Here is a 24039-nt window from a genome sequence, read left to right on the forward strand (position 1 = left end):
GATCTCTCCAGGTGAGGGGTTGTGACTGGAGCCAGTCGATCTGGGGATTATGGTGCTGGAGCCAGGGAAGACCTAATATCACGTCTACAGCCGGTGTGTGGATGGCATCCAACTGAATTTGTTCGGAATGGTGTCCTGTCATCTTAAGACGGAGGGGAATGGTCTGATGTGAAATAAATGCGGGTTGCAAAGGCCTACCGTCAATGGCTTCTAGGCCTACGGGCCAATCCTTGGCTACCAGAGGAATCTGGTTCTTCTCCGCAAAAGATTGATCGACAAAGTTCCCACCAGAACCGGAGTCTAGGAAGGCCCTCGTGGTGATGTCCCCAAAGTCCCATGATAGGGTTATAGGAAGAAGTATCTTGGATGGTAGTTTGGGAGAGGAAGGAGAGGTTACCATGCCCAGTGTAGTTCTCCCAGTACTCACTGGGGGCTGGCGTTTCCCGACTTGGAAGGACAGGTACTCACCAGGTGTCCACTATTTCCGCAGTAAAGGCAGAGTCCCGCCCGACGGCGACTTAGTCTTTCCGTTAACGAAAGGCGAGTTCCACCCAGCTGCATGGGTTCTTAGGAGGATACGGCGACGGGCTCCCCTGGAGCTGTATGTGAGGAGAAAGTGGGTTGAGTACCTTTTTGGCGCTTTCCCTTCTCTGCTCTTCGCTCCTGGAGCCGCTGGTCCATACGGATACAGAGCGCGATGAGTTCCTCCAATGATGTAGAGCGCTCCAGAGCGGCCAGCTCGTCCTTGAGGGAGTCATTCGAACCCTGCCAAAACACTGCGGCGAGTGCTTCATCATTCCACCTTGTTTCTGCCGAAATAGTGCGAAACTCCAGTGCGTAGCGAGCCACTGAGCGATTTCCCTGCGAAACATTGAGGAGAGAAGAAGCGGCAGTTACCCTCCTTCCTGGTGTATCGAACACCTTCCGGAATTCAGCACAGAACCGGTCCAGGGTGGAAGTCAGATCCGGGCGATGCTCCCATATGGGTGTAGCCCAGGCCAGGGCGTCATCGGTCAGCAGCGAGTAAATGTACGCGACCTTGGAACGAGGAGTAGGGAAGTGAGAGGGTAGACGTTCAAATTGGATGGAACACTGCCCCAGGAAGCCACGACATGCTGAAGGCTCTCCCGAATAGCGATTGGGAGAAGGTAGACGAGGTTCAGGAGGATGAGTCAGAGGTACCGGCGGGGAGAAGATAGGAGCAGGAGGAGCGGCAGCAGTCTCAGGAGAGGACAGAAGGGATTTGAGTTGCTCTGAAATGGTACCCAGGGAGTTTTGGAGCACTTCCATACGCTGGTTATTTTGGGAGAGACAAGTCTCTACTTCCTTGAACAGGCCATCGTGTTCGCTTAAGCGTTGACCCACCTCGGCGGAGTCCAGGTCTGTTGCGCTGAGCATAATGTCACGGGAATATAGGAGTGCTCACCACAAACCGGACTGGACCGCGAGGCAGACGTGGGGATACAGGAAAACCACCGCCCTACAGCCGCGTGAGCGGGTCCGGTTAGCAGAGTTGTGTAGATAGCCTGGTTCGGGACAGGAGAGTGTAGAGTGGTAGAGGTACTTGCCAGATCCGGGGTTGGAGAGATCAAGAGTAGTCGGTGTCCAAAGCCAAAGTCGAGGAGGGGAGAAGGTAGAAGTCCGTAGGGCGAGCCGGAGTTCGAGGGTGCCAGAGATCGGGAGTCCAGGTTCAAGCTAGGGTCTGTAATGGAAGACAAGAGCAGACTGCAAAGTAGCTTGTAGCAAGCACAACTAGAGACTGACTATGCTCAGCAATCAGCTCTGGGCTGGTAGCACTATATACTGCCAGGAGCCAATGAGAACCTCCATCGGTGATGTCAGATGAAGGTAGAGCGCTGATAGGCTGAGGCAGGATGCAGGACAGGTGGGGACGGAACAAGTACATTGGCGGCAGTGGAGATGGACATGGTAGCGCGCGCGCGATGGAAGAGGCGGGTTGAGTTCGCCGGGAGGAAAAGCAGGAACTGTAGATGCGCGCGCGGGTCTAACACGGTGGCGCGCATGGGCAGCAGGAGCTGCAGGAAGAGAAGGGAGACAAGGGGGACCACGTGACCGGGTGCCGCGCGCCCCGACAGTGGAGGTAAGAGCCGCAGCGGGCGCCGTGGGTAGCGGCATTACAGGAGGCGTTTCCAGAATAGAAACGGCAGAGGGACCCCAGCTGGGTGCCCGGTCCCTAGTAACCGTACCAGAGTGTGGGCCAAGAGGAACCGATAATTGATCGGGTATAACAGGGAGATCCTCTGGACAGGCAAAGTCTTTGCTGACATCTGCACATAGGAATTTTAGAGGGTCTTCTCCTCCAGAGGTTTTCCGGGTAGTGGTCAGCGAGGGTATAGGGTGGGTGGGTGCATTGCCAGGTATTGGTATAGTAAGATGGCAAGGCGAACAGTAAACCAGGCTTAGGGACCGAAATCTTGGGGTGCGAACTGAGTATTTCCAACACAGAAGAAACAGGCACAACTGAAGGTTCCGAGAGGGATAACCATGGGTTCGCTGAGGCAGAGAAGCAATCAGTAGTGGAGCTCCCAAATACTGTAGAACGCTCAGAGAGAAACAGTATAGTCTGTGATCTCCACTTCCCAGAGACAATAGGGAGAGGAACCCCATAGTTAAAGTCATACTGAGGTACTTCAGGGGCCGCAGAACAGTCAGTGAAAAGAAACTGCCCTCCTGCACCGGGAATTTGGAGCGATGCAAGGGTTACTTCAGATATGGCACCAGAGTCCGGGGAAGGTATACAGGTCCTTGCAAAGATTTGAACAACCGCATGGGGTGAACTACGTGCTGCGATGAACTCCAAGGGCATCATACTTGTCATAGGAGTGGGGGTAGGGGCCTCATGCAGTAAGCGCCGATAAGGCTTTTTCGGCATTTTTTCGCCATTTTTTGCCCTCCAGATTCAGTAAGCGCCGAAAAGTGGGAATTATCGGCAACTTTTCTTCCCGATAAAAAATTATCGGCATCCGGCTGCCGATAAGCCACTTATCGGCACTTTTTGAACCCGGTGGAATTCAGGTAGCCCCGATCAGCTCTTCGGCACTGATCGGCACTCCAGAATGGAGAGTTTTTCGGCAATTCCTCCCGCCAACTAAAGTTGGCAAGTTGGTGGAGGAGAAGCATCGGCAAGGGCGACACTTAGAAAAAATCAGCCCTTTTTCCTGCCTGTGACTGATGCCGGGGGGGTCCGGAGCTGATACCCGCACCGGAGCCCCCCGGCATGCAGCCGAGGCAGGAAAAATGCATGTACAGCCCACTTCATTACCTTAGCGGCTAACCGCTAAGGCAATGAAGGGGTTAACCCACCGTGCCAGCTTTATTGTGGGTAGCGGGGGTGGGTGAAGGGGGTATTTGGCCTTTGTTGTTTGTTTTGGGCTTGCGGGGGGTTGCGGGTGCACTTAACCCCTTCACAACCGTAGCAGTTAATACCGCTACGGTCATGAAGGGGTTAAGCCCTCCCGCTACCCACCCGCAAGCCCTAAATAACCACCGTTGGGGCTAATACCCCCTTCACCCACCCCCGCTACCCACAATAAAAAATAATCACACACACCAGCCCCACACTAAATAAATAAATATAAATAAATAAATATCTCTATATAAATAAATAAATAAATATATATATATATAACCCCAACAACCCCTAACATACACATATATGCACATCAATGATACTATAGGCCGGTGGGGGCCCTCGGGTGTTACCCGCAGGCCTGCAGTACCAATTATGTGCCCCCCCAAATTAATGTCTAAACACATACATACTTATAAAGAAATACTCCCCCCCTTAACACATACAATATAGTAATGGCCACAATTACTATTATCCACAAAGGGATAATAGTGAATGTGCCCATTTTAAATACATAAACAGCAATAAATACATTAAATACATATAGTACTCACCACCCATGTCCGGCTGCCACGATGAAGGCCATCCTCCTCTTCATTCTGCCCATGTCCCCTCCGCTGCTGCAAAACAGACACAAGAATGAAAACATCCAAAGTAATGTCCCCTAACCCCTTAATCACCATAGCGGTTATTAACCGCTACAGTCATTAAGGGGTTAACCCACCCTCACCCACCACTCGGGACGCCTACATACCCTCCCCCACTAACCCCCCACCCCGTGAGGCCTAACCACCCTCACCCACTACCCACAAGGGAGGCCTACCCACATACCGTTGGGGCCAATACCCCCCCCCACCCCCAGTACCCACAATAAAAACAATACACAGACCCACAATAAACATCATTATATTTATTAAATACATTACCCACCCCTTGTGCCCCCCCCCCATAAATACAAGACTTACAGGGTTCATAACGCAGCCCCACGCGAGTCCCCGGTGGGCTGGCGGGGCACCTGACAGACCTACAGGGTACCAGCAGCCCTTTGTAAACAGGGTCTGCTGGTGGGTCCCGCCAAGCGCCATGGCCCCCAGGTGGTCTCCTTGGGTCACCGTGGGCCACAATTGGGTCCCCACGGTAGGCCCAAGGATGTCTGGGAGCCCCGGGTCAGACCCACAGGTGTCTGCGGGGCCTCGAGTGGTTCCCACGGGGGTCTGGGGAACTCACGAGTGCTCACTACGGGTCCGCGGTGCCCCCCACAGAAGTGGGACCACCGCTTCATCCCCGCACCTATGGGTTGGTGGTGCCCCCACAGATGTGAGGCCACCGCTTCATCCCCGCAGACTACGGGTCCGCGGTGCCCCCACAGATGTGAGGCCACCGCTTCATCCCCGCATGTGTCACCCGTGGAACCACCAGCCTGATACCCGTGAGATACCCGAGGAGACCCGCAGGGGGTCTCCAGAGGTCCCACGCAGAAACACGGAACAAACCCTGAATGTAAAAAAAATAAACCTGGCCTATACATTCAATACATACAAAACACCTACAGTACAATAATGTCCAGATAGGGATAATAGATTATTTGCCCATTATTAAAAACATTAACTAGCATATTCAAATAAATAAAGTACTACTGACCTCATCAATAAGAAGTCTCCGTCGCCAGCAACATCCTTGTCTTGCCCACAAAATACATAGCCAAAACAAAGCCAATACATTGCAATTACATTCACATATCAATTAACCCCTTAAACACCTTATCGGATAATAACCGCAAAGGTAATTTAGGGGGTAAGCCACACTGGCCCGATACCCACCGATACCCACCCTTCACCCATGAATTTGTACAGTGGCTTCATCATGCAAAATATATATAGAGAGAGATATATATATACACACACACATGATGAACCAATATACAAATAAATGTAAAAGGGTTAACAAAAACATGCTGTACTCCAAATAACAGTTCTCCGTACAGACACACTACAATAAAATTAATGGGTGGTGAGTACTATATGTATTTAATGTATTTATTGTTGTTTATGTATTTTAAATACACAGGGGGTGTATGTTGTTTATTGCAATGTTTATTGGAGGCAAATGTCCCCAATAAACATGCTATTCTGCCTTAACCCCTTCATTGCCTTAGCGGCTATCCGCTATGGAAATGAAGCAGCATTTCTGTATTTTTAATAATATTGTGCGGGAGCAGGGGGTCCCCTGAGCTGAACCGCATTGATTTGTGGCTCAGAGACCCCCTTCTTCCCGAGTTACAGGCCCCGGTTTGGGGCACCGGTGCCAGTGTCGCCGCCATATTTATAGCGGACACGCCGCGAATGGGATGCAATAAAGATGGCGGCGACACTGCCACCCGATGACACATTCCGGGGCCTGTAACTCGGGAAGCAGGGGGTCCCTGGTCCACAAAGCAACACGGTTCAGCTCAGGGGACCCCCTGCTCACTGTACACTATTATTAAAAATACAGAAATGCTGCTTCATTACCATAGCGGATAGCCGCTAAGGCAATGAAGGGGTTAAGGCAGAATAGCATGTTTATTGGGGACATTTGCCCCCAATAAACATTGCAATAAACAACATACACCCCCTGTGTCTCCGGAGCTGAACCGCTTTGATTTTAGGTCCGGGGACCCCCTGCTTCCCGAGATACAGGCCCCTTTAGGGGGTGCCGGTATCCCTCTGCTTTGTCACATTCCGCGGTCACGTGATTGGGACCTTTAAATGCAGAGGGATACCGGCACCTCATAAAGGGGCCTGTATCTCGGGAAGCAGGGGGTCCCCGGACCTGAAACCAATGCGGTTCAGCTCCGGAGACCCCCTGCACATGTACACTATCAGTAAAAGTTGTTTATAAATACTTTATTTTTTGCCGATGTTTGCGCTGAGAGAGCGGCTTGTCTCTCTCTGCTGCAAACACCTATCGGCAGACAAGGCGAATGGGAAGGCTTATCAGAAGCCAGGCTGTATCGGCACAGGCTCATCGGCAGTTTTGCTTTCGCAGTGATGTTTGTAGCAAGCACAGGTTATCAGGAAACAGTGATTCCAGAATAATGCTCAGCCACTTCCTGATGGAAGGGCTGAACCTAAACAGCACGGACAGCCAATAGGGACAGAGCTGCATAGCAGGCTGCATGAAGCAGACTGCAGTGTCCATCCAGAACCAGGTGATTCCAATTGCCCAGTACAAAGAGGGCTTTGCCTGGAAGCTCTATAGCCTGGGGAGCGTCGCCGAGTGCCCAAAAAAGAAAAAGGTGGATAGTGTAATACTGTCAAACAGTGTGATAAAAATATATCTGAAGAGCTGCCAAATTCCTACTTACAAACACAGTAGGGAAAGGAGCATAAGTGCCAGTCTGGAATAATAGTGAATCCCGGTCTGGAGGTATGGTATATAGGTCAGCAATCTCAAAGAGAAGAGAGAACAACCATAGTGCAGATAAAAAAATAACAGGTTTATCAATCAAAAAATGACAAATGGAGGCTTACGGCAGTCAGAGAATAACAGGCATTGGAACAGGTAGGTCTTTACTGCATCCAAAGCCAGGACCGGAACCCTTACATGCTGAGACTGTGGTATAGAAACTCCAGGCCAGAGATTACTAGTTATTCGTTTCCCTCACCTGTTCTCCTAGTTGAGGAATAGGAAATATATTGCAGTTAGGTTTGCTGCTTCAGTCTCTCTCCTAGAGCCTGGAGGCTGGGAGGAAACTGCTGCTCCCCAGTATCCAGTTCGGGGTAGACGGACCCCCACATGCAGCATCTGAGGATCTAATGGGACGCTGTCCCCATCTCACAGTTAAGGACTAAATGTTATCTCTGTGTGTTATTTTAAGTTGGTAACTGGCTTAGCCAGCCAATATTGCAGATAGGGATATGCATGTGAGTTAGATTCCTGACAGGAGTAGATGTTATTTTTATGAGTTTGTTTTGACTTAAAGTTACGGTGTTTAAAAATCTGTAGTGTCACTAATGGAGAAATAAACCGCTGAAGGTTGAGAGCTGAGTACCCCTTGTGTGTATACACGTGTTTGTCCCCCTTTTATACAAAACAAACCCTAGAAGAGCCTGGGCAAGCTGCAGCGCTACATAAAGCGAGCAGTTTGCTACAACAGGACCAGCGTGCTAAGGGTTAACATTTGCTTGTACTTTGTGGAATGTCAACCCCACCCACTGGAATGTTAATGAGCCAAGAGGACACAAAGAACTTTTTGTTCACAGCTGCATTGAAAATCAACCACAACAGTCAACATCTGCGTTGCGCGTGGTGTGCCAATCAGTCCACTGCCACCTCGGGTGCCACTGCTCATGCGCCGGGAGTACCAAACTGGCCGCCACAACTACTTCTGCACATGCGCACTACCTCACACATGCGGGGACACAACAAGATGGTGGCTCCCTGTGAAGGGAGCCGCCGGGAGCCTCCGGTGACCAGGTCACCCCTTTGCTGGCCGCAGTACCCCCGCACACCCCTCCAGACGCAACCGTGCACCTCCCCGCACTTGAGGGCCCTTCCATAGGATCCTCTGGTGTCTTTGTTACTATTTCTGAGCTCTCGTCAGCTCCACTGGGCTCACCGCCCAATGGTGTAGCCTATTTCGAGATCATCATCCCCCACTTGCGAAATAGGCAGGTGATGATTTCGGTGCCAGACCTTTACCCGGCCACCCGCGTCTCTTAAACGGTATACCGGGAGGCCCAGCATCAGAGTCTACGGACTCCTTCTAGGTATGCGTCCTTGAAGCCACATTTACGCATGGTACTATCTAGGTATAGCCAATCGAACGCCTTCTCTGCGTCTAGACTTAGGAGTATAGCCTTGGTTCCTGTGAGGTGGACATGATCTATTATATTGATTATCTTACGGGTATTGTCTGAGGCTTGCCTGCCCGCGACAAACCCCACCTGGTCTATAATTATAAGTCTCGGTAAGATAGGATTTAACCTATTTGCTAAAATTTTACTATATAATTTGAGGTCATTGTTGAGGAGGGAGATTGGACGATAGCTTCCACATTGCATCGGGTCTCTGCCCTCTTTATGGATGATAGCTAGATTAGCTAGAGACATTGAGGTGGGGATTGGATTCCCCTCCATAAAATGGTTGAAAATTTTAAATAGATGCGTGGAGAGTATTGGTAGGAATCTCTTATAATAGACATTAGTGAAGCCGTCCGGGCCAGGGGACTTAGAGAGTTTTAGTACTTTGACCGCCTCTTCTAATTCTTCTTTTGATATCTCAGCATTGAGGACTGCATTTTCCTCCTCTGTTAATTTAGGAAGGTGGCAGTTATCTAGATATTTTTTTATAGATTCTGATGCTATTGGTTCAAGTCGGTCGTTTTTGGTTCGTAGGTTATATAATTCGGTATAATATTTAGTAAACTCTGCCGCTATTTTGTTATCGCTATATTGTATCTCACCAGACCTATTTTTGATCGCCGTTATTTGGGATCTTTTCTGTATTCCTCTCAATCTGCTAGCCTAGAGTCTGTCGGCCTTGTTGCCCTTATCATAGTACTGTTGGTTTGTCCACTTGAGGGCCTTTTCTACATCTTCTAGCTGGGCTTGTTTAAGTTTTAGTCTGGCTGCGGTTAATGTCTTATAAATTCTCTTTGAGGGGTTAGTTTTGTGTGTTTGCTCCAGCGTAATAATATTGTCCGTGAGTTCCTTAATCAATTTTTGCTTGACCTTTTTCCTATGGGATGCAATAGAGATGAATTAACCTCGGATTCCTGCCTTATGGGCCTCCCAGAGGATTGCTGGAGAGGTGACTGATCCTGAGTTAAAGAAGTAGTCCTTAAGTGAGGTTTTGATCTCTCTTTCTATCTCAGGATGGTTCAGTAAGGAATCATTTAGTCTCCAGGAATAGGAAGTCGTTTTTACGAATGGTACTGATAGGGTCAAGGTGATAGGGGCATGATCTGACCAGGTAATCGGGCCAATATCTGATTCAGTGGAGGCCTCCAGAACATTCTTGGTTACCATAAAGTAGTCTATACGAGAATAAGTCTGGTGAGGAGTTGAGTAAAAGGTGTAGTCCCGCTGGCCCTGATGCTAGGATCTCCAGACGTCTACCAACGAGAACTCATTTAGTATCCCCCTGAACCTTTTCCCAATGTGTTGGGAGTGGGCTGTATGGGGGCGACCTATTGTGGATGATTTGTCCTCGGTGGGGTTTAAAACCATGTTCAGGTCTCCACCAACCAGCACCGACGACAGATATCCGTTGTCAATGCCCTCGAGAACTGTTTTTAGAAATTCCGTTTGGTTCTCATTAGGGGCATATACATTGACCAGGGCAATTGCCGAGCCTGATAATGAGCCGTATACCACTAAGAATCTACCTTCTGGGTCCACTGTTGTTTTGACATGATTAAATGGAGTGCCTTGTCGGATTAATATGGCTACTCCCCGCTTTTTACTACTAAATGAAGCGAAAAAGCACATTGGGAACACTTTTTTAAATAAATTTGGGGGATCTTGGGATGTGAAGTGGGTCTCCTGCAGGAATATTATGACACCCCCTGACTTTTTCATATCTTGGAGAGCCAATCTCCTTTTCCTGTTGTTTTGTAGGCCTTTGACATTGAGTGAGATTAGCTTAATTGGGGCCGGGTTAGCCATTGTTTTTTTTTGTGATGTAAAACCTTAGGACCCCTCCTTTCCCATTGGGGGGGGGGGTCTTGATTCTGTAGTTTAAAAGCTCGTTGTGCCCCAGCAAACGTCTGGGCTAGGTATACTTATCATGCGAGACGGGCCAGGTGAGCTGAGGAGATGGGAGGGGAGAAGGGGGGGAGGAGAGGGGGATAAAGATCTGCTGGGACAGGATCAGCAGATGGAGAGAAGGTCCACTTTAGGGCCTAACAAAATGCCGCCAGGTCCACGGGCGACCGGCATTTGGGCTGGGATGCCCTTCGGGGGTGGTTCCGGCAACAACGACCGGTGGGCATCAGAGGGGTCCAGACCCTCTAGTGCCTTTAGTTAGCACTTCCCCCCCCCCTTCTCAGTGGTGTCATATGGGTTCTATGGTGTTATCTCTCTGGGAAGCGGGGGGGAGGGGGGGATGGGGGAAGGAGGGGAGTGGGAGGGGAGGTGAGGAAGGGAAGGGTACGGTGTGGCGGGATGGGAGGGGGGAGGGGGGTGGTGGCGGGTAGGGATGGAAGGGGGGGAGGAAGGGGTGTGGGGGGGGGAGGAGGGGGTGTGGAGGGGGGGAGGAGGGGGTGTGGAGGGGGGAGGTTCCTAGATTGCTTATTCTATAGTCACATCGGCCGTGGGACCTGCAGTCTGTGACATTATTCACCAGGATGACCACGGTTGCAGGGAGGGTTGGGTCCGTGGGCATGGTTGACTGGGGTAACAGTGTCTGTCCCTTGCGTTGAGCTAAACAGCGTGAGTGGGGAGACAGGATCCGCCTGGTGGGGGGGGGGGGGAGCAGAGAAGGGGAGGGGGAGGTGGGAGAGGGACACGAGATCCTTTTCCTACTACTAGGTCAGCGTTGGGACCTGCTGTGAGTAGTATTAGTCTCTGGTATGACAACAGTTACGGTGGGGGAGGATTATGACTCCCTGGCCTGCATGCGTATCAATATCAGCTCCATGTATGAAGCATTACAACATAGGTAACAACATAAATAATTTCAGTCCCATAAATTGAGCATAATAACATGGATAACAACCTAGCTAATATCAGTCTTATAAGTTAAGCATAGCAATATGAATAACAACATAGATAATATCAATCCCTTATGTTAGGCATAACAATGTAGGCAACAACATATCAGTCCCATAGGTTGAGCATAACACCATAGGTAGCATCCGCTCTACGAGTTAAGCATAACAACACAGTTAATATCGGCCCAGGAGGTTGGTCGTAACAACGTAGTGAATAACAGCTCCAGAGGTTAAACATATCAGCAGAATTAACTGATGAAGATATTTTCTGCTCAGTGAGTTGGGGGTTAAACCTTAATCGGTTTAGGAGAGTAATCTCCGCGGTGAGAACTGTGAGCGACTATGAGAGTAGTTGTGTTACATAGAAAATCCTTTTGGGATGGGGGGGGGGGGGGGGGTGTGGGAGGGGGGGAAGGGGTGAGGGGGGGCGGGAGGGCGGGAAGGGGGTGGTGGGGAGGCTCAGCCCTTTTTTTTGTTGCTCAGTCAGCAATGAGACCTGCTGTGTATGGCCTTATTTACTGGGATGTCAGCGTCTGCAACTAGGGCCGCGTTTGGTTGAGTGGGGTGACAGTATCTGTCCTATAAAATGATTACGCAACCTGGTTAGATGGGATAAAGATATCTGTCCCGTGAATTGAGCAGGATATCCCGGGCACCTGGGGTAGTAGTACCTAGTTAGATGGGGGTGGGGGAAGGGGGGGAGGGGGGAAAGGGGGAGAGGGGAGAGGGGTGATAGGGGTAGGGGGTGGGTGGGGGAGGGGTTCGAGACCCTTGTGGATCAACAATGGGAACTGCTGTGTGTAGAATTTTTCCATCAGTGTGACCACAGCTATAGTGAGGGCTGAGCTTGGCTACATGGTTAGCAGGAAATTCAGTCGCAGCCCTCTATGATGTGCATAGCAACATAATTAGTCCTGATATCTCCGCGCAAAGTACTTTGCTTCACTTCGCCCCCAAGGCATAGTGTTGTAGCCATAATGGGTTTGGTTACGGGTTAACTAGGGCCCCCGGGGCGCTCGGTTAGGATTTGTGGTGTTAGCGGTTGTTCTACCCCACGTTTATCCAGGCATGCCTGTGCGTCAAGATCTTAGTCGGGCGGGCCAGACCGGATTTCGGGGCCTTAGGTACTCACGGTTGTTGGGGCGTCCAGCCCATCAGCCGGAGGTGGGGTCAGAGGTCTTATTCGGAGCCAGAAACTATGGAGGCTTAAACTAAGTAAGTAGGTCCCCTCTCTTTGGTGAAGCTGTGATAGGGCTCTGGGCAAAGGGTAAGAGAGGGAGTGAAAGAGAGACAGGGTGCGCCCCTATCTCCTCTCCACCACCGTCCCCTCTACACGTAAGGCAAATCTCCTGTACTCCTCTCCCTGTTGCCCGCAAGCGAAAAGGCTGCGCTCCTCTGGTTTCCACGGTCATCGGCCATCTTGCGTCCGAAGGATTCACGGTAGAGGTAGGTGCTGCTTGTAAGGGACATCGAGGTAGGATTTGGGTGCGGCGTTCTCTCTCTGTGGCTGCTTCCCTCCATTAGGCGGGGATATGATGATGGGTTGTCGGCCGGTAATGCTTCCTTCATGTCCACCATTGGGTCTCAGCAGCCAACTGGGCTGTTCTGTAACTAGGTAAACTAGGTAACAACTGGGTATAGGGTTAAACTCAGAGAACGGAGGGGCAGCTTTTTTATTTATTTATCTGCTGCTTCTGTCCCGCTAGTCTTTCTGAGGCTCTGATCGGGGGTTCTGTTGTGTCAGATCTTTGGGGTCTGGAGGAGTTGAATCTCCAGCCAGGAGGCGGGCTGAGGCCCAGCGCCCGGGCAAATTGCTCCATGTCCTCGGATGTCTAATGGTAAGGAACTTGCAATTTCTCTGCACGAGGGAGCTTAAATGGGAACCCCCACTTGTATTTCACTTCATTCTCTCGCAGTAAGATAGTCAAGGACTCAGTTCTCTGCGGCAGTTGACCGTGACTTTTGATAGGTCGTTGTAGAGTTGTAATGGGTCATCTTTAAATTTGATGGGCTCTTTAGCTCGGCAGGCCTCCATTATTTTCTCTTTTATAGAGTATCTATGGAGGCGGACAATGATGTCCCTCATCCGGTTAGGGTCCTCAGACCGCAGTCCCAGTGCGCGGTGGGCTCTATCCATTCCTAAATCTTTGTGTTCAAGATCTCCGCATACTGATGTGAAGAATTCAAGGAGATATGCCTTTAGCTGGCCGGGGGGGCACTGATTCTGGTATGCCGCGGATTCTGATATTTTGCCGCCGATCGCGGTTCTCCTGATCTTCCAGGCTGTCACGGAGACTGCTTATCTCTGCCCCCCAGTCGTTATATCTCATTGTCGGCCGCTTCCTGAGCTTGCTGGGCGTCCACCATTTTATTCTCCAGGGCCGAGGTGCGCTCTGTCAGGCCTGTGATATCTTGCTTAAGCTCAGTGACTGCAGCTCTTAAGTCCGCCTGCAGGGAAGTGTGGAGCTTATCCAACATTGAGGCCATGAGCTCCTGCATGTACTCACGTGTGACCCCTTCTTCTGTGGGGTAGGGCTCTTCAGATCGGTCGCGATCTGGTGCTGTGTGTTTGGAGCCACGTGCGCTGGTTGAGCCGGCGCCATCTTGGTTTTTAGGGGCTGCCTCCGAGTTTCGTGGGGAAGGGGCGAAGTATTTCGTGACTCCCTGGGTCGATTGGGCTTTCGGTCTGCCCGTCATTGCTGCAGGTAGTGTAGACCAGGGGGAGCGTTTTTTGAGTGTGGAATTTGTGGGGGAAAAGTGCTTATAGCAATGATTTTATGCAAGGGTCTGTGGAGCTCCTCTCCTACATGACCATCCTCGTCGGCGTCCTTGACACACCGAAATTATACTTTTTTTTAATGTAACGGTTTGAGGCCCCCCCAATCTCATATTGGCCCCTCTATGCATAATCTGCCCCCAGTTACATCTCAGTACATCTCAGCAGCCGCCATTTTGACGCAATAAAGAATGCCAGTGCACCTCTACATGTATCTCATGTGTGTCTTACTCATGTATGCACTACCTCAGGCTAGGCTAACTCTCTCACTGTATGCTGTACACACTATCCTCCAGTATGTGCTCTGTGGTAAGTAGTCTGGTTACTGGCTAGAGTACTCTGGCTTCTCCATGCAGTACTAGGGCGTAAACCTACTTTTGGCTACACCTAGCGCAGACCCTCTCAGGAATTCCTGACCCATGTTAACCAGGCTATCCCCTCAGGCATCCTACGACTAGCTGCCTCAAGGTGACTAGAACAGCTATAGCCCTCTCTCCAGACCCACTTTACTCCATTCAAGGCCCTAGGGTGTACTTTGCGAGCCGTCCTGACACTCCTGACTACCCCTAGGTCCCGTCCATTCCACAGCACTTCCTGGCAGCATACATTTCCTGTTTCCCAGTTAGCCTAGCAAAAGCCTGTCCTGATGATCTCAGTAGCGCCTCCAAAAATGTAACGGTTCAAGGCCCCCCCAATCTCATATTGGCCCCTCTATGCATAATCTGCCCCCAGTTACATCTCAGTGTAGTGTGGTGCACCTGCTGGCTCACAGGACTCCTGAGTCTCCCGTTCGTTGGTAGTGGGGATTTCACCATGACAGGCATATGAGGTAGTGCTGAGTTCTACTCACAGTTGGTACAGCGCCTCCATCCCTTCCAGATCCCCACGACAGCAGGGAGGAGTTTCTGGAAGAGAACTCCTGGGTGCATCTTCTTGCTGAATAACTCCAGTCTCAGGCAAGAAGGGTCTCTTGAACAGGGTCATCTTTATTTGCATGGTACATGACAGACTGCCCATCATAGCGGCCGACACTTAGCCACACATCTTGTAGCTGCACTTCATTAGGAAGGTCCCTCCTGACTCTTTAATCAACCAGGTATATTTCTGCCACCTCTCCCCTAAGGGAGACTACCAGCTGTGCCAGAGCCCTGGACACAGTGGGGTCTGCTTGTTTCTCTCGGCAACTCACACTTGAACACCTGCAGACACTTCACCCAGACATAACACACTTTAGGAAGTGATGCGTAATATATAGGTTCCAGAAAGACCCACCTCTGAGTCACTAACAGTGGACACAGATCATGCTGTCACTTCCTTTGCTACACTTACACATCACAGGGGTTGAGGGCAAACCTCCATGATGACTGCTGGCAAACCTGCCCACTTAACAGGGATTACAGCACAGAATGGGGAAGCATGTAACCCAATTTTACACATGGCTACATTAAAATAATATTTTTACTATATTTATGTATAGTTTTAAATGTAAAGGTTTTTCTCATGATCCTAATCACTCCCCTCCTGTTGCTGATACCATTTCTGTTTCCCTGTGTTCTCCCTTTTTCCCAGTCCTGTTTTTAGAATTTTTACCATTTTAGACATTTTACATGTTCCACCGAAATTTATTAATTTTTGTTTTTTGTCTTCTTGTCTCCCACCCATCCGTGTTGTTGAGGGGTATTAATTATATTGCGTATGTTTCATTTCATATGGATATAGCTTTTCATTATTGAGTCTTAATATTATACACAGGCTTTTTGGTTATAATGTGTTTTTATTTAAATGTCTAATTATTATTTGGGTTTATTGTATTAAAGTTGTATGTCTGATTAGCAACACACACATTATAGCACCTTTTAGGGTCCACCCATGCATTAACACCTGTTCAATTAGCATTAATCTTTAAATAGAGAGAGGGTGTGGGAGGAACCCAACTCCTGACGAAGCAGTTTTTCTGCGAAACGCGTAGGGGCAATCTTGCCGGGAGACCACTTAGTAGGAGAGCTGTTGGAGACTGCAGCACATTGCGTCGCATTGCGTTGCACTGCGCTACACTGCCGAGGACATCGGAGACGGAGAATCCCTTCCAGAGTGATGTCACACGCCGGGACGATCAGCGTGGATACAGTGTATGCGGAGGGTTCCCCTGTAACAACCGCAGGTCTGCGGTATTGCTGGTTGAGGAGAACCTCTCTCCTGAGTGACGTTTCACGCCGAGGCGGTCGGCGCGGAGAGGATACATGTGACAGTGTTTGCAGCTCCGTAAGATTGCCGGGTAACAGCTTTTGAACGGCATTGAAAGGCTTTCTACAGCTACCCCCTATTATATTGTCGGTTTTTACTTCTAAAGTGTGAGTAAAATGTGTGTATGCTTGCACTAAATATTAGTCTGGTATTGGTCTGTGCTATCTGTTTTCTTTTATTCTGAGGTTATACCTTTGCCCTGGGACTGCGTCTGTCCATGTGGGGAAGCATCAGCACTGCCTGCCTGCTAAACCTGGGGGTCCAAACACCGCTACAACATCCAGGAGCCACACAACCATTAATGGTTCATTGCATTAAGATTGCCGTCTTATAGTAAGTGAGCAACTATAAGAGCCAAGTTTAACTCAATAGTATCCTGATTTACAACTCAGTGTACAGTACGCGATTATTGCCTTCTCTCTTGTTGGGGTGATCCTATAAGACCGCAATCTGAATGCAATTAACCATTAATGTTTGTGTGGCTCCTGGCTGTTGTAGCGGTGTCTGGACCCCCGGGTTTATTAGGCAGGCAGTATAAAAAAACTATAATAAAGCGCAACAAATATTGTGATATACTCAAGCTGCAGCCTAAACACCAGCGGTTTTCCCCAAATTAAAAAAACCTAAACAAAACAGTGTTCATGGCGCAAAGTGATAAAACAGTTAATATGTGCAAATAAACCCAGTGTTACTTAGCACTGAAAAACACAATGTAATTATGTAATTAGCACTGAAAAACACATAATGTAATTATGTAATTAGCACTGAAAAACACATAATGTAATTACGTAATTAGCATATCTCCCAGGTACCCCCAGGCATGCTACTTTTTGAGCACAGGGGTCTCTCCCTATATTATTTGAAGGGAGTTTTGAGGGGTTATATATAGAACTTAAAACTCTATTAAAACAGCTCTCTCTCTCTCTCTCTCTTCCGCGCCTAAAAAGGAAACGACCATTCCATGGCAGAATCGAATTCTGCCTGAAATCGAAATGTCACCATTCTGTAGTTAATATAACTGTTACCAGGGGGTGCCAGCTGGCAAATCTTTGCCCGTGGGCAAGCCCAACCAACCTGCCCAAGAATCGGATGGCCCACACCTCATACACAGTGTCACGTACGACCCCCTGCTAGCACGCGACCTGCATACGGGACAAGGGTTAATACTGACGCTCGCAAGCGCACCCACTCTTCAACTCCGCCAAGGTCCGTCAAATGGACAGTATCCCCTCTTACAGGATCAAGGATCAATACACAACCCGCAAGCTGCCCCACTCTTCACCCCCGCAAGGGTCCCTCAAATGAGTTGTATCTCTCCTCAAGCCGTCCCAATATACCACCGCCACGAACAGCACACAAGTGAGCACGTGACTTAGACATACAACCAGGGTTAATACACACGGCTACTCTAGCAAACCTACCTTTCTCTTCTGCAAGGAACCAGCGAGTTAGTATTAACCCCTGCTCAATTGCACATCATAACTATCCACTGCCACCACCTGAGGTTATGCAGATATGATAACAGATCTTAGACTAAAATATTCGCCAGGGTCCCTGTTTATTATAGGAAAACTATGCACGTTAACATACAAAAATCAGTTGTAGTAACATGTGCCCGAATTAGTAAATTATTCTCCCTGGAGCGTGCAATCAGTTCATTCAGAGCCCAGAGCATTACTTATTAAATGTTTTAATATATATAAAAATACAGTGCTTGGATTACAGAAAAGGTATTACCAAAATAAACATACAGTTACAATATAAGGCAGAACAGCTTCTTAAAATAAAATGATAAACAGAAAAGAAAATCTATACTTTACCAAAGGACATAGATTTTCCCCAGAGAGGTCGCTGGTAAGAAACATTGAAATATCCCATATCTGGTCTCAAATACTCCTCTGTGGACATCTCCCCCCCACAACACTTGCTCAGCCTTAAATACAATTCTTTCCCACTGAACAAAACCTAAACCCCGCCCCTGTCATAAATCAGTGGTGAGGTTGACAGTCTTCCCCAGAGTAAAACTCCTCCCACCCCAGGACGTTTAAAAACTCATTTTCCATATCTAAATGTACTCCTAACTTCAGTTCTGTAATACTTACTGAAATGCGAGACATATTAATACATTCCGGCACGCATGGCGGTCCCAATGAGACTAAACATAACAGTGTAATCCTAAAATTAAGAGAAATATTAATATCTGTCTCTTAGTACCTTCAGGACTTCCCGTGTCTGTAATCATTTCGTGCGACTCGGTTCCACGGATACACACGTCATTTTTATCATGTTCAGCAGAGGACGTCTCATGATATTCTCATATTTAATAAGGTCACTCAGTTTGATGCCTTCTGTAGCCACGCCCACCTCCATACCCCCCTTGTCAAGAAATGCTTTGAAGCTCGGCCTCCCGTGTAGAGGACATTTGTCACAGGTGCTATATTTCACACCCAATGCTCCAGACTTTGTCCTTACCCTGTCTCTACTAGCAATATACACTAGGCCTGCAAAAAGGTGTTAACATACAACAAACCCAATCTTTGTACTTTTCACACCAAACTTCAATCAAGCCCTTTTTAACCCCCCAGATTTCTGAAAAGACACCAAACATATTTGTATTGGACTCCAACTGTAGCTCATTAACCCCTTAAGCACCAGAAGGATTACAAATATCTATTACCTCATGACATTATCATGACACACAGACTTTCATTTCTTCATTCTTTATATATTCATTATATATTCATTCATTTAACACTTATTTATTTATAATTATCTATGTAGTCTCATAGATCTAATATCACTTAATCACTCTATTCATCACACACATATTATTATATTTAGCTTAGTTGTTATTATATTTAGCTGTCATAGTTCTTACATTTAGTATTAACACAGTTACAACACTTAAAGTAGGAGTTGGATAGTATTAGGTATTAGAACCATTAGAGTTCATTTAGATGCGAGTCTGTGTCAACTTCATGCAAGATTTGGTTATGATGTTCTATCCTACTTACGTTTTAAATGTGCACATTTTATTGTCATGTTATAGTCATGTTATGATCTACTATTTATCATGTACTTATTGTATTGTTTTATATGTCTATTTCATATATCAGTTAGTAGCTGTTTGTGTAAGTGATTGATTAATGCTCCATTACATATGATCTGGGACTTAGTTGGGTATAAATACCCCTCAAATACTGCCTTAGTGATTATCCCCGACGAAGAGACCAGTTACTACGAGTCTAGAAACGCGTTGGATTGTGGCACAGCTAGGACACCGTAGTGGGCGCATAGTGAGTGACGTCACCGGAGCAGCGGAACGGCAGCCGATTCGGAGGAGTTGGCGCCACAAAGCTGAGGGGCTGACGGAGAACACTACCCACAGACGGGAGAAGATCCAAATGCTTGTGATATTATCCACATTAAGGCTTGAGACCTAGCCACTTTTTGTGAGGTTTCCAATTTTTACCCATGGCGGAGGAATATATAGCGGTAGTGACCATGGTCATCACTATTTTATTGTCACGTTGTGAGCACGCAATGTGTGCATACATGTATATTTTATAAGTCATTTACTTTTATTAAATTGTTATCCTTTGCCTGACATACCTAGCTTATCAATCTTTATATCTTGGTAATGCACTATGGTAGTGTCTATTTATTTCTTGTCTCCTTTTCTTGAGGTTCATAATTCAAAGATCCAGACCTTATCCACATTACCACACAGAAGGAATCAAAGAAAAGAAACCTCTGAAAGACCCGGCACTCACACAGGGGCATGTGAGATATATATATATATCTTCCCATCTATATATAGATCTTGGTCCGGCATTTGAGTACCAGCAGTAGTGCCTTGACTGGGGCATTCAACCCCTTGAGCACTAAGCTAGGTATAAAGCAATTACTCACATAGATAATGTGTGCATCTCTTTCACCACTATGTGCTATTCGCCTGAGAAGGAGTTTGATATATCATTGTTCACCCTGTTCTCCCCTATTTTGTTTTTTTCTTGTATCCCCTGCACCAATTTTCCAACTCTAATTGTCCATGAAATGTCTGTGAAATGACTGTATAACCCTGTTCATTTAATGTAACCATGTATTGTTATAACTCTGATCCCAGGACATACTTGAAAACGAGATATAATTCTCAATGTATTACTTCCTAGTAAAACATTTTTATAAATAAATAAAATTGATTTCACACACGATTTGATGACATTATAATTTGAGGGTTGGTGAAATGTTTTGCATGGAATAGAATTCGGGGGGGGGGGGGGCGGGGAAATATTTCAAATGTATCAATTGAACTTTGGACAGTTTCCACACATCACTAGACAGGAACAATTCGCCTGGGATCGAAGCCAGAAGATGCAAGGGGGAGATGAGCAGGGACTCACAGCAGGAAATTAAAACAATATGAATACTAGATCTTTGAGCTAAATACAAATCAGGGATAATCTCAAACATTTTATTTGTTGCAAGTAATGGATTTTGTTTCACAAAACAAGACATCTGAACATTTTAGACAAAAAAAAAACATTATACCAATTATTATTCTTTTTATTAAATCCTTCAAAACAAGACATAATTCATACATGTGTTTCCTAGTATATCTACTGTTCTGTGTAAAAAGTTTTGATTTACTAATAAAGCTTTCCCCCCCTTTTGGACAATCATGCGGCTTCTACTCCATGTGTATTCTGATTTGTGACAAAACTTTCTAGGTGCTTAAAATATTTTCCACATTCATGACAAACCCCTGGTTTCTTTCCTAAATGAAATCTGCTGTGTGTAAGAAGACAAACATACTGTATGGCTTTTCTCTTGTGTGAGTACTCTTAAGTGTAATAAAATGTACTGAAGAGGCTCTATTCTGTTTATGTACAGCAAGATTAGATGAAGGAGAATAGTGTTTGCCACATTATTTGCACTTACAAGGCTTTGCTGTTTGTGTGTTATGTACACTATGGTTTGTTTTTGTTGCAAAGCGTTTCCATTATTCACGACAAACATCTCCTGTGCGAGTTTTTCCCAGGTCAAGTATCTGACTTTTCTCTTGTGTGAATTCTCTGATGTCGATTCAAAACGGACTTATCAGTAAAGCGTTTCTCACATTTAGTGCACTTATGCGGCTTCTCCCCTGTGTGTATTCGCTGATGTACAACAAGGTAAGATTTGGAAGTAAAGCATTTCCCACATACATTGCATTTCTGAGACGTCTGTCCTGTGTGTGTTTTCTGGTGTACACGAAGTGTTTTTCTTCCACTAAAGTGTTTCCCACACTCAGAGCAAGCATGTGGCTTCTCTCCTGTGTGTGTTCTCTGATGTACATTAAGACTATTTTTGTAAAGAAAATGTTTCCCACATTCTTTGCACTTGTGAAGATTCTCTCCTGTGTGTATTCTCTCATGTGAAGTGAGATTAGATTTGTAAGTAAACTGTTTCCCACATTCATTACATATATGAGGCTTCTCTCCGGTGTGTAATCTCTGATGTAAAACAAGACTAGATTTGGAAGCAAATTGTTTCCCACATTGATTGCATTTATGAGACTTCTCTCCTGTGTGCGTTTTCTGATGTACAACAAGACTAAATTTGAAAGCAAAGTATTTCCCACATTCATTGCATTTATGAGACTTTCCCTCTGTGGGCAAATTGATATCTTCTATTGTCCCATTTGATGAACAGGCTGCTGTATGGAATACTTCTAACATGTTGCTGCTCACTGATCCATCTGTTGGGAGGAAAAGTACGGTGGGCATCATAACAGTATAATCTAACATTTCATTTGACATTGAGGGGTTAGAGAATAATGTTTTTTTGGTGGTAACACTTTGGAGTTGTGTTGTACAGTATGTTCTATGCCACTTTACGTATTGACTGCTCTATATTTATATGAAATCATTACAAGGATAATTTAGAACGTAAATCAGAAAACAAACCAAATTAAAAAAAATCGTGTCTACATGCTTGTCTACATATCACCACCCTATAAGGTAAGGGTGATGCTCTTAAAGATAGGGGTTGCAACCATGGTCGGGTTTTCCCAGAGGGTGAGGGAAGCAGAGGGTGCTCCAATCAACTCCTAGAAAACCAGTATTTTAATGGTGCCTAACCTGGTACGACACAAGGACCCAATTAGCCAATGCTCATTTTCGGAATTAACTTTTTCTACTGGTGCTCAACGACATTTTATTGAGAAAAAATCCTACAAATAAATTTCAGCTTTAATACATTTTCTCTGCACACAGTAAAACTAGTGATCAGAAATTGGGGAACCAAATCACCCCCCCCCCCCCCCCCGAAATTTGACGTTGCAACCACACGGATTGCAAGAAAAACGTGAGTGCATTTGCTGTTGATCTTAATTGTTTAATTAAATTTTGTTGGCATTGGCCCTTGGCATTTACAGTATTATTATTATTTTTATGTATCTTCCGTGACTGTGATTGATCCATGTGGAGAGGGCCACTGTAACCATCTGAAGACCCAACTGCTATCCAGTCTCACACACCAGAGCACCAGCTAAAGATACCTTTCCAGGCCTTTTGTGTAAGTAGCTAGCAGCTGCGTGGGTGTGATCTCCAGTATCAGAGAGTACTGCGCAACGGTCCTTTTGTTTTGTCTGATTTCAGATACACATTCACCAGCAAAGAATTTCTGAAAGATCATCTGTGAGATCTACAAATTGTTCCTTCATTCAGAGAACTGGGAACTTATCCATCAGGTTTATTATACCTGGTAGTGCGCCAAGGACTTTTTCTCTCTTTTTTTGCCATTTTGTCTCTAGCCTCATGGATAGGCTTGTTGTATATTCCTAGGCAGCCACCCCCCCATTCACTCTTGGTGACTGTGGGGTCCCCTTGTATTATTGATTTATCCTTGCACCATTAGGGTTAATCAATCTCACGATTTTTTTGTTCTCATTACACTGATTTGCATTTATTTTTGTTGAGTATCACGTATATTTAAATAGGTTGAGCGCTTAGTATATGTTTTAGGTTCTCCTTTTTTTCACTATTGAAATATGCATACTATTTCATAGGGTTTTATAGAAGACATACTAATTCTGACCTGTGTCCCATGGAGATTATGATCCTTTATATTACTCACCTGCACAGGTGTCTGGGTTGATTTTCACCTGTCGAGTGTCCTTGTTACTGCGCTTATCCTCCCCATGCTCATTAATAGATGCGATATCTAGATTTTCATTGTGGAGGCCTGTAAATTGCAACAGAAGATTAAACGTGTGTATACATTTACACCATACATTATAGCATTTGACAGATATTTTATAACTCAAAATGAATAGACAATACCTTTACAAGATTCACATATAAATGGAAACAGAAAAATATTTTCATTGAGTTTTAACCCACAATGTTTAGGTTTGCTTAGCAATTTTAATTCTCTTGGAAGGTGTACAGTATGTGTTCTGCTAACAAGTGCATGCAATGTCTTGTATATAATGTATACCCTGTTCACTTATGTAACTGTATTTGTAACAATGTATTATTTGTCATTTAACTCTGTGCCCAGGACATGCTTGAAAACGAGAGGTAACTCTCAATGTATTATTTCCTGGTAAAATATTTTAGAAATAAATAAACATAGGATTGACTGCAGAATCGTGTCTCTGCTGATCATATCTTTTATGTAACTGAGTGGGATATTTTAGTTCAAGTTTATAACAAACAAAACATTGTTCTACATGAGCTCCTGTTTGCTGGACGTCCCAAAGTATCGAGTGTCTGTTGTTTCTCCATCATCTAGTGTGTAATCTTTTAATATACAGCTTAACCCCGTTATAGCGTGGTCCTCGGGGGCCACCCGCGACCACCGCGTTATAAACGGGGTCGCCGATTTTTTTTTTGTGGTGGAACCGTGTCCACCGGAGGGGGAACGCTCAGAGCTCTCCCAGCGTTCCCAGACCCGGTGGGGCAGCGG

General features: G+C 46.5%; 1 protein-coding gene across 1 annotated transcript in view; it reads right to left on the reverse strand.

Annotated features, from left to right (window-relative positions):
- Positions 1-20546: 20546 nt before the first annotated feature.
- LOC142471288 (uncharacterized) overlaps positions 20547-24039 on the reverse strand; it is a 34942-nt gene continuing 31449 nt past the window's right edge. The window contains exons 7-8 of the mRNA XM_075578120.1: positions 23206-23313; positions 20547-21826 (exon numbers count right to left, since the gene is read on the reverse strand). Coding sequence (XP_075434235.1) covers positions 21129-21826; positions 23206-23313 — 806 coding nt within the window. The 3' untranslated portion in view covers positions 20547-21128. The remainder of the gene's footprint in view (positions 21827-23205; positions 23314-24039) is intronic.

Source organism: Ascaphus truei, chromosome 20, assembly GCF_040206685.1.
Source record: "Ascaphus truei isolate aAscTru1 chromosome 20, aAscTru1.hap1, whole genome shotgun sequence".
In the NCBI taxonomy this organism is placed as follows: Eukaryota; Metazoa; Chordata; class Amphibia; order Anura; family Ascaphidae; genus Ascaphus; species Ascaphus truei.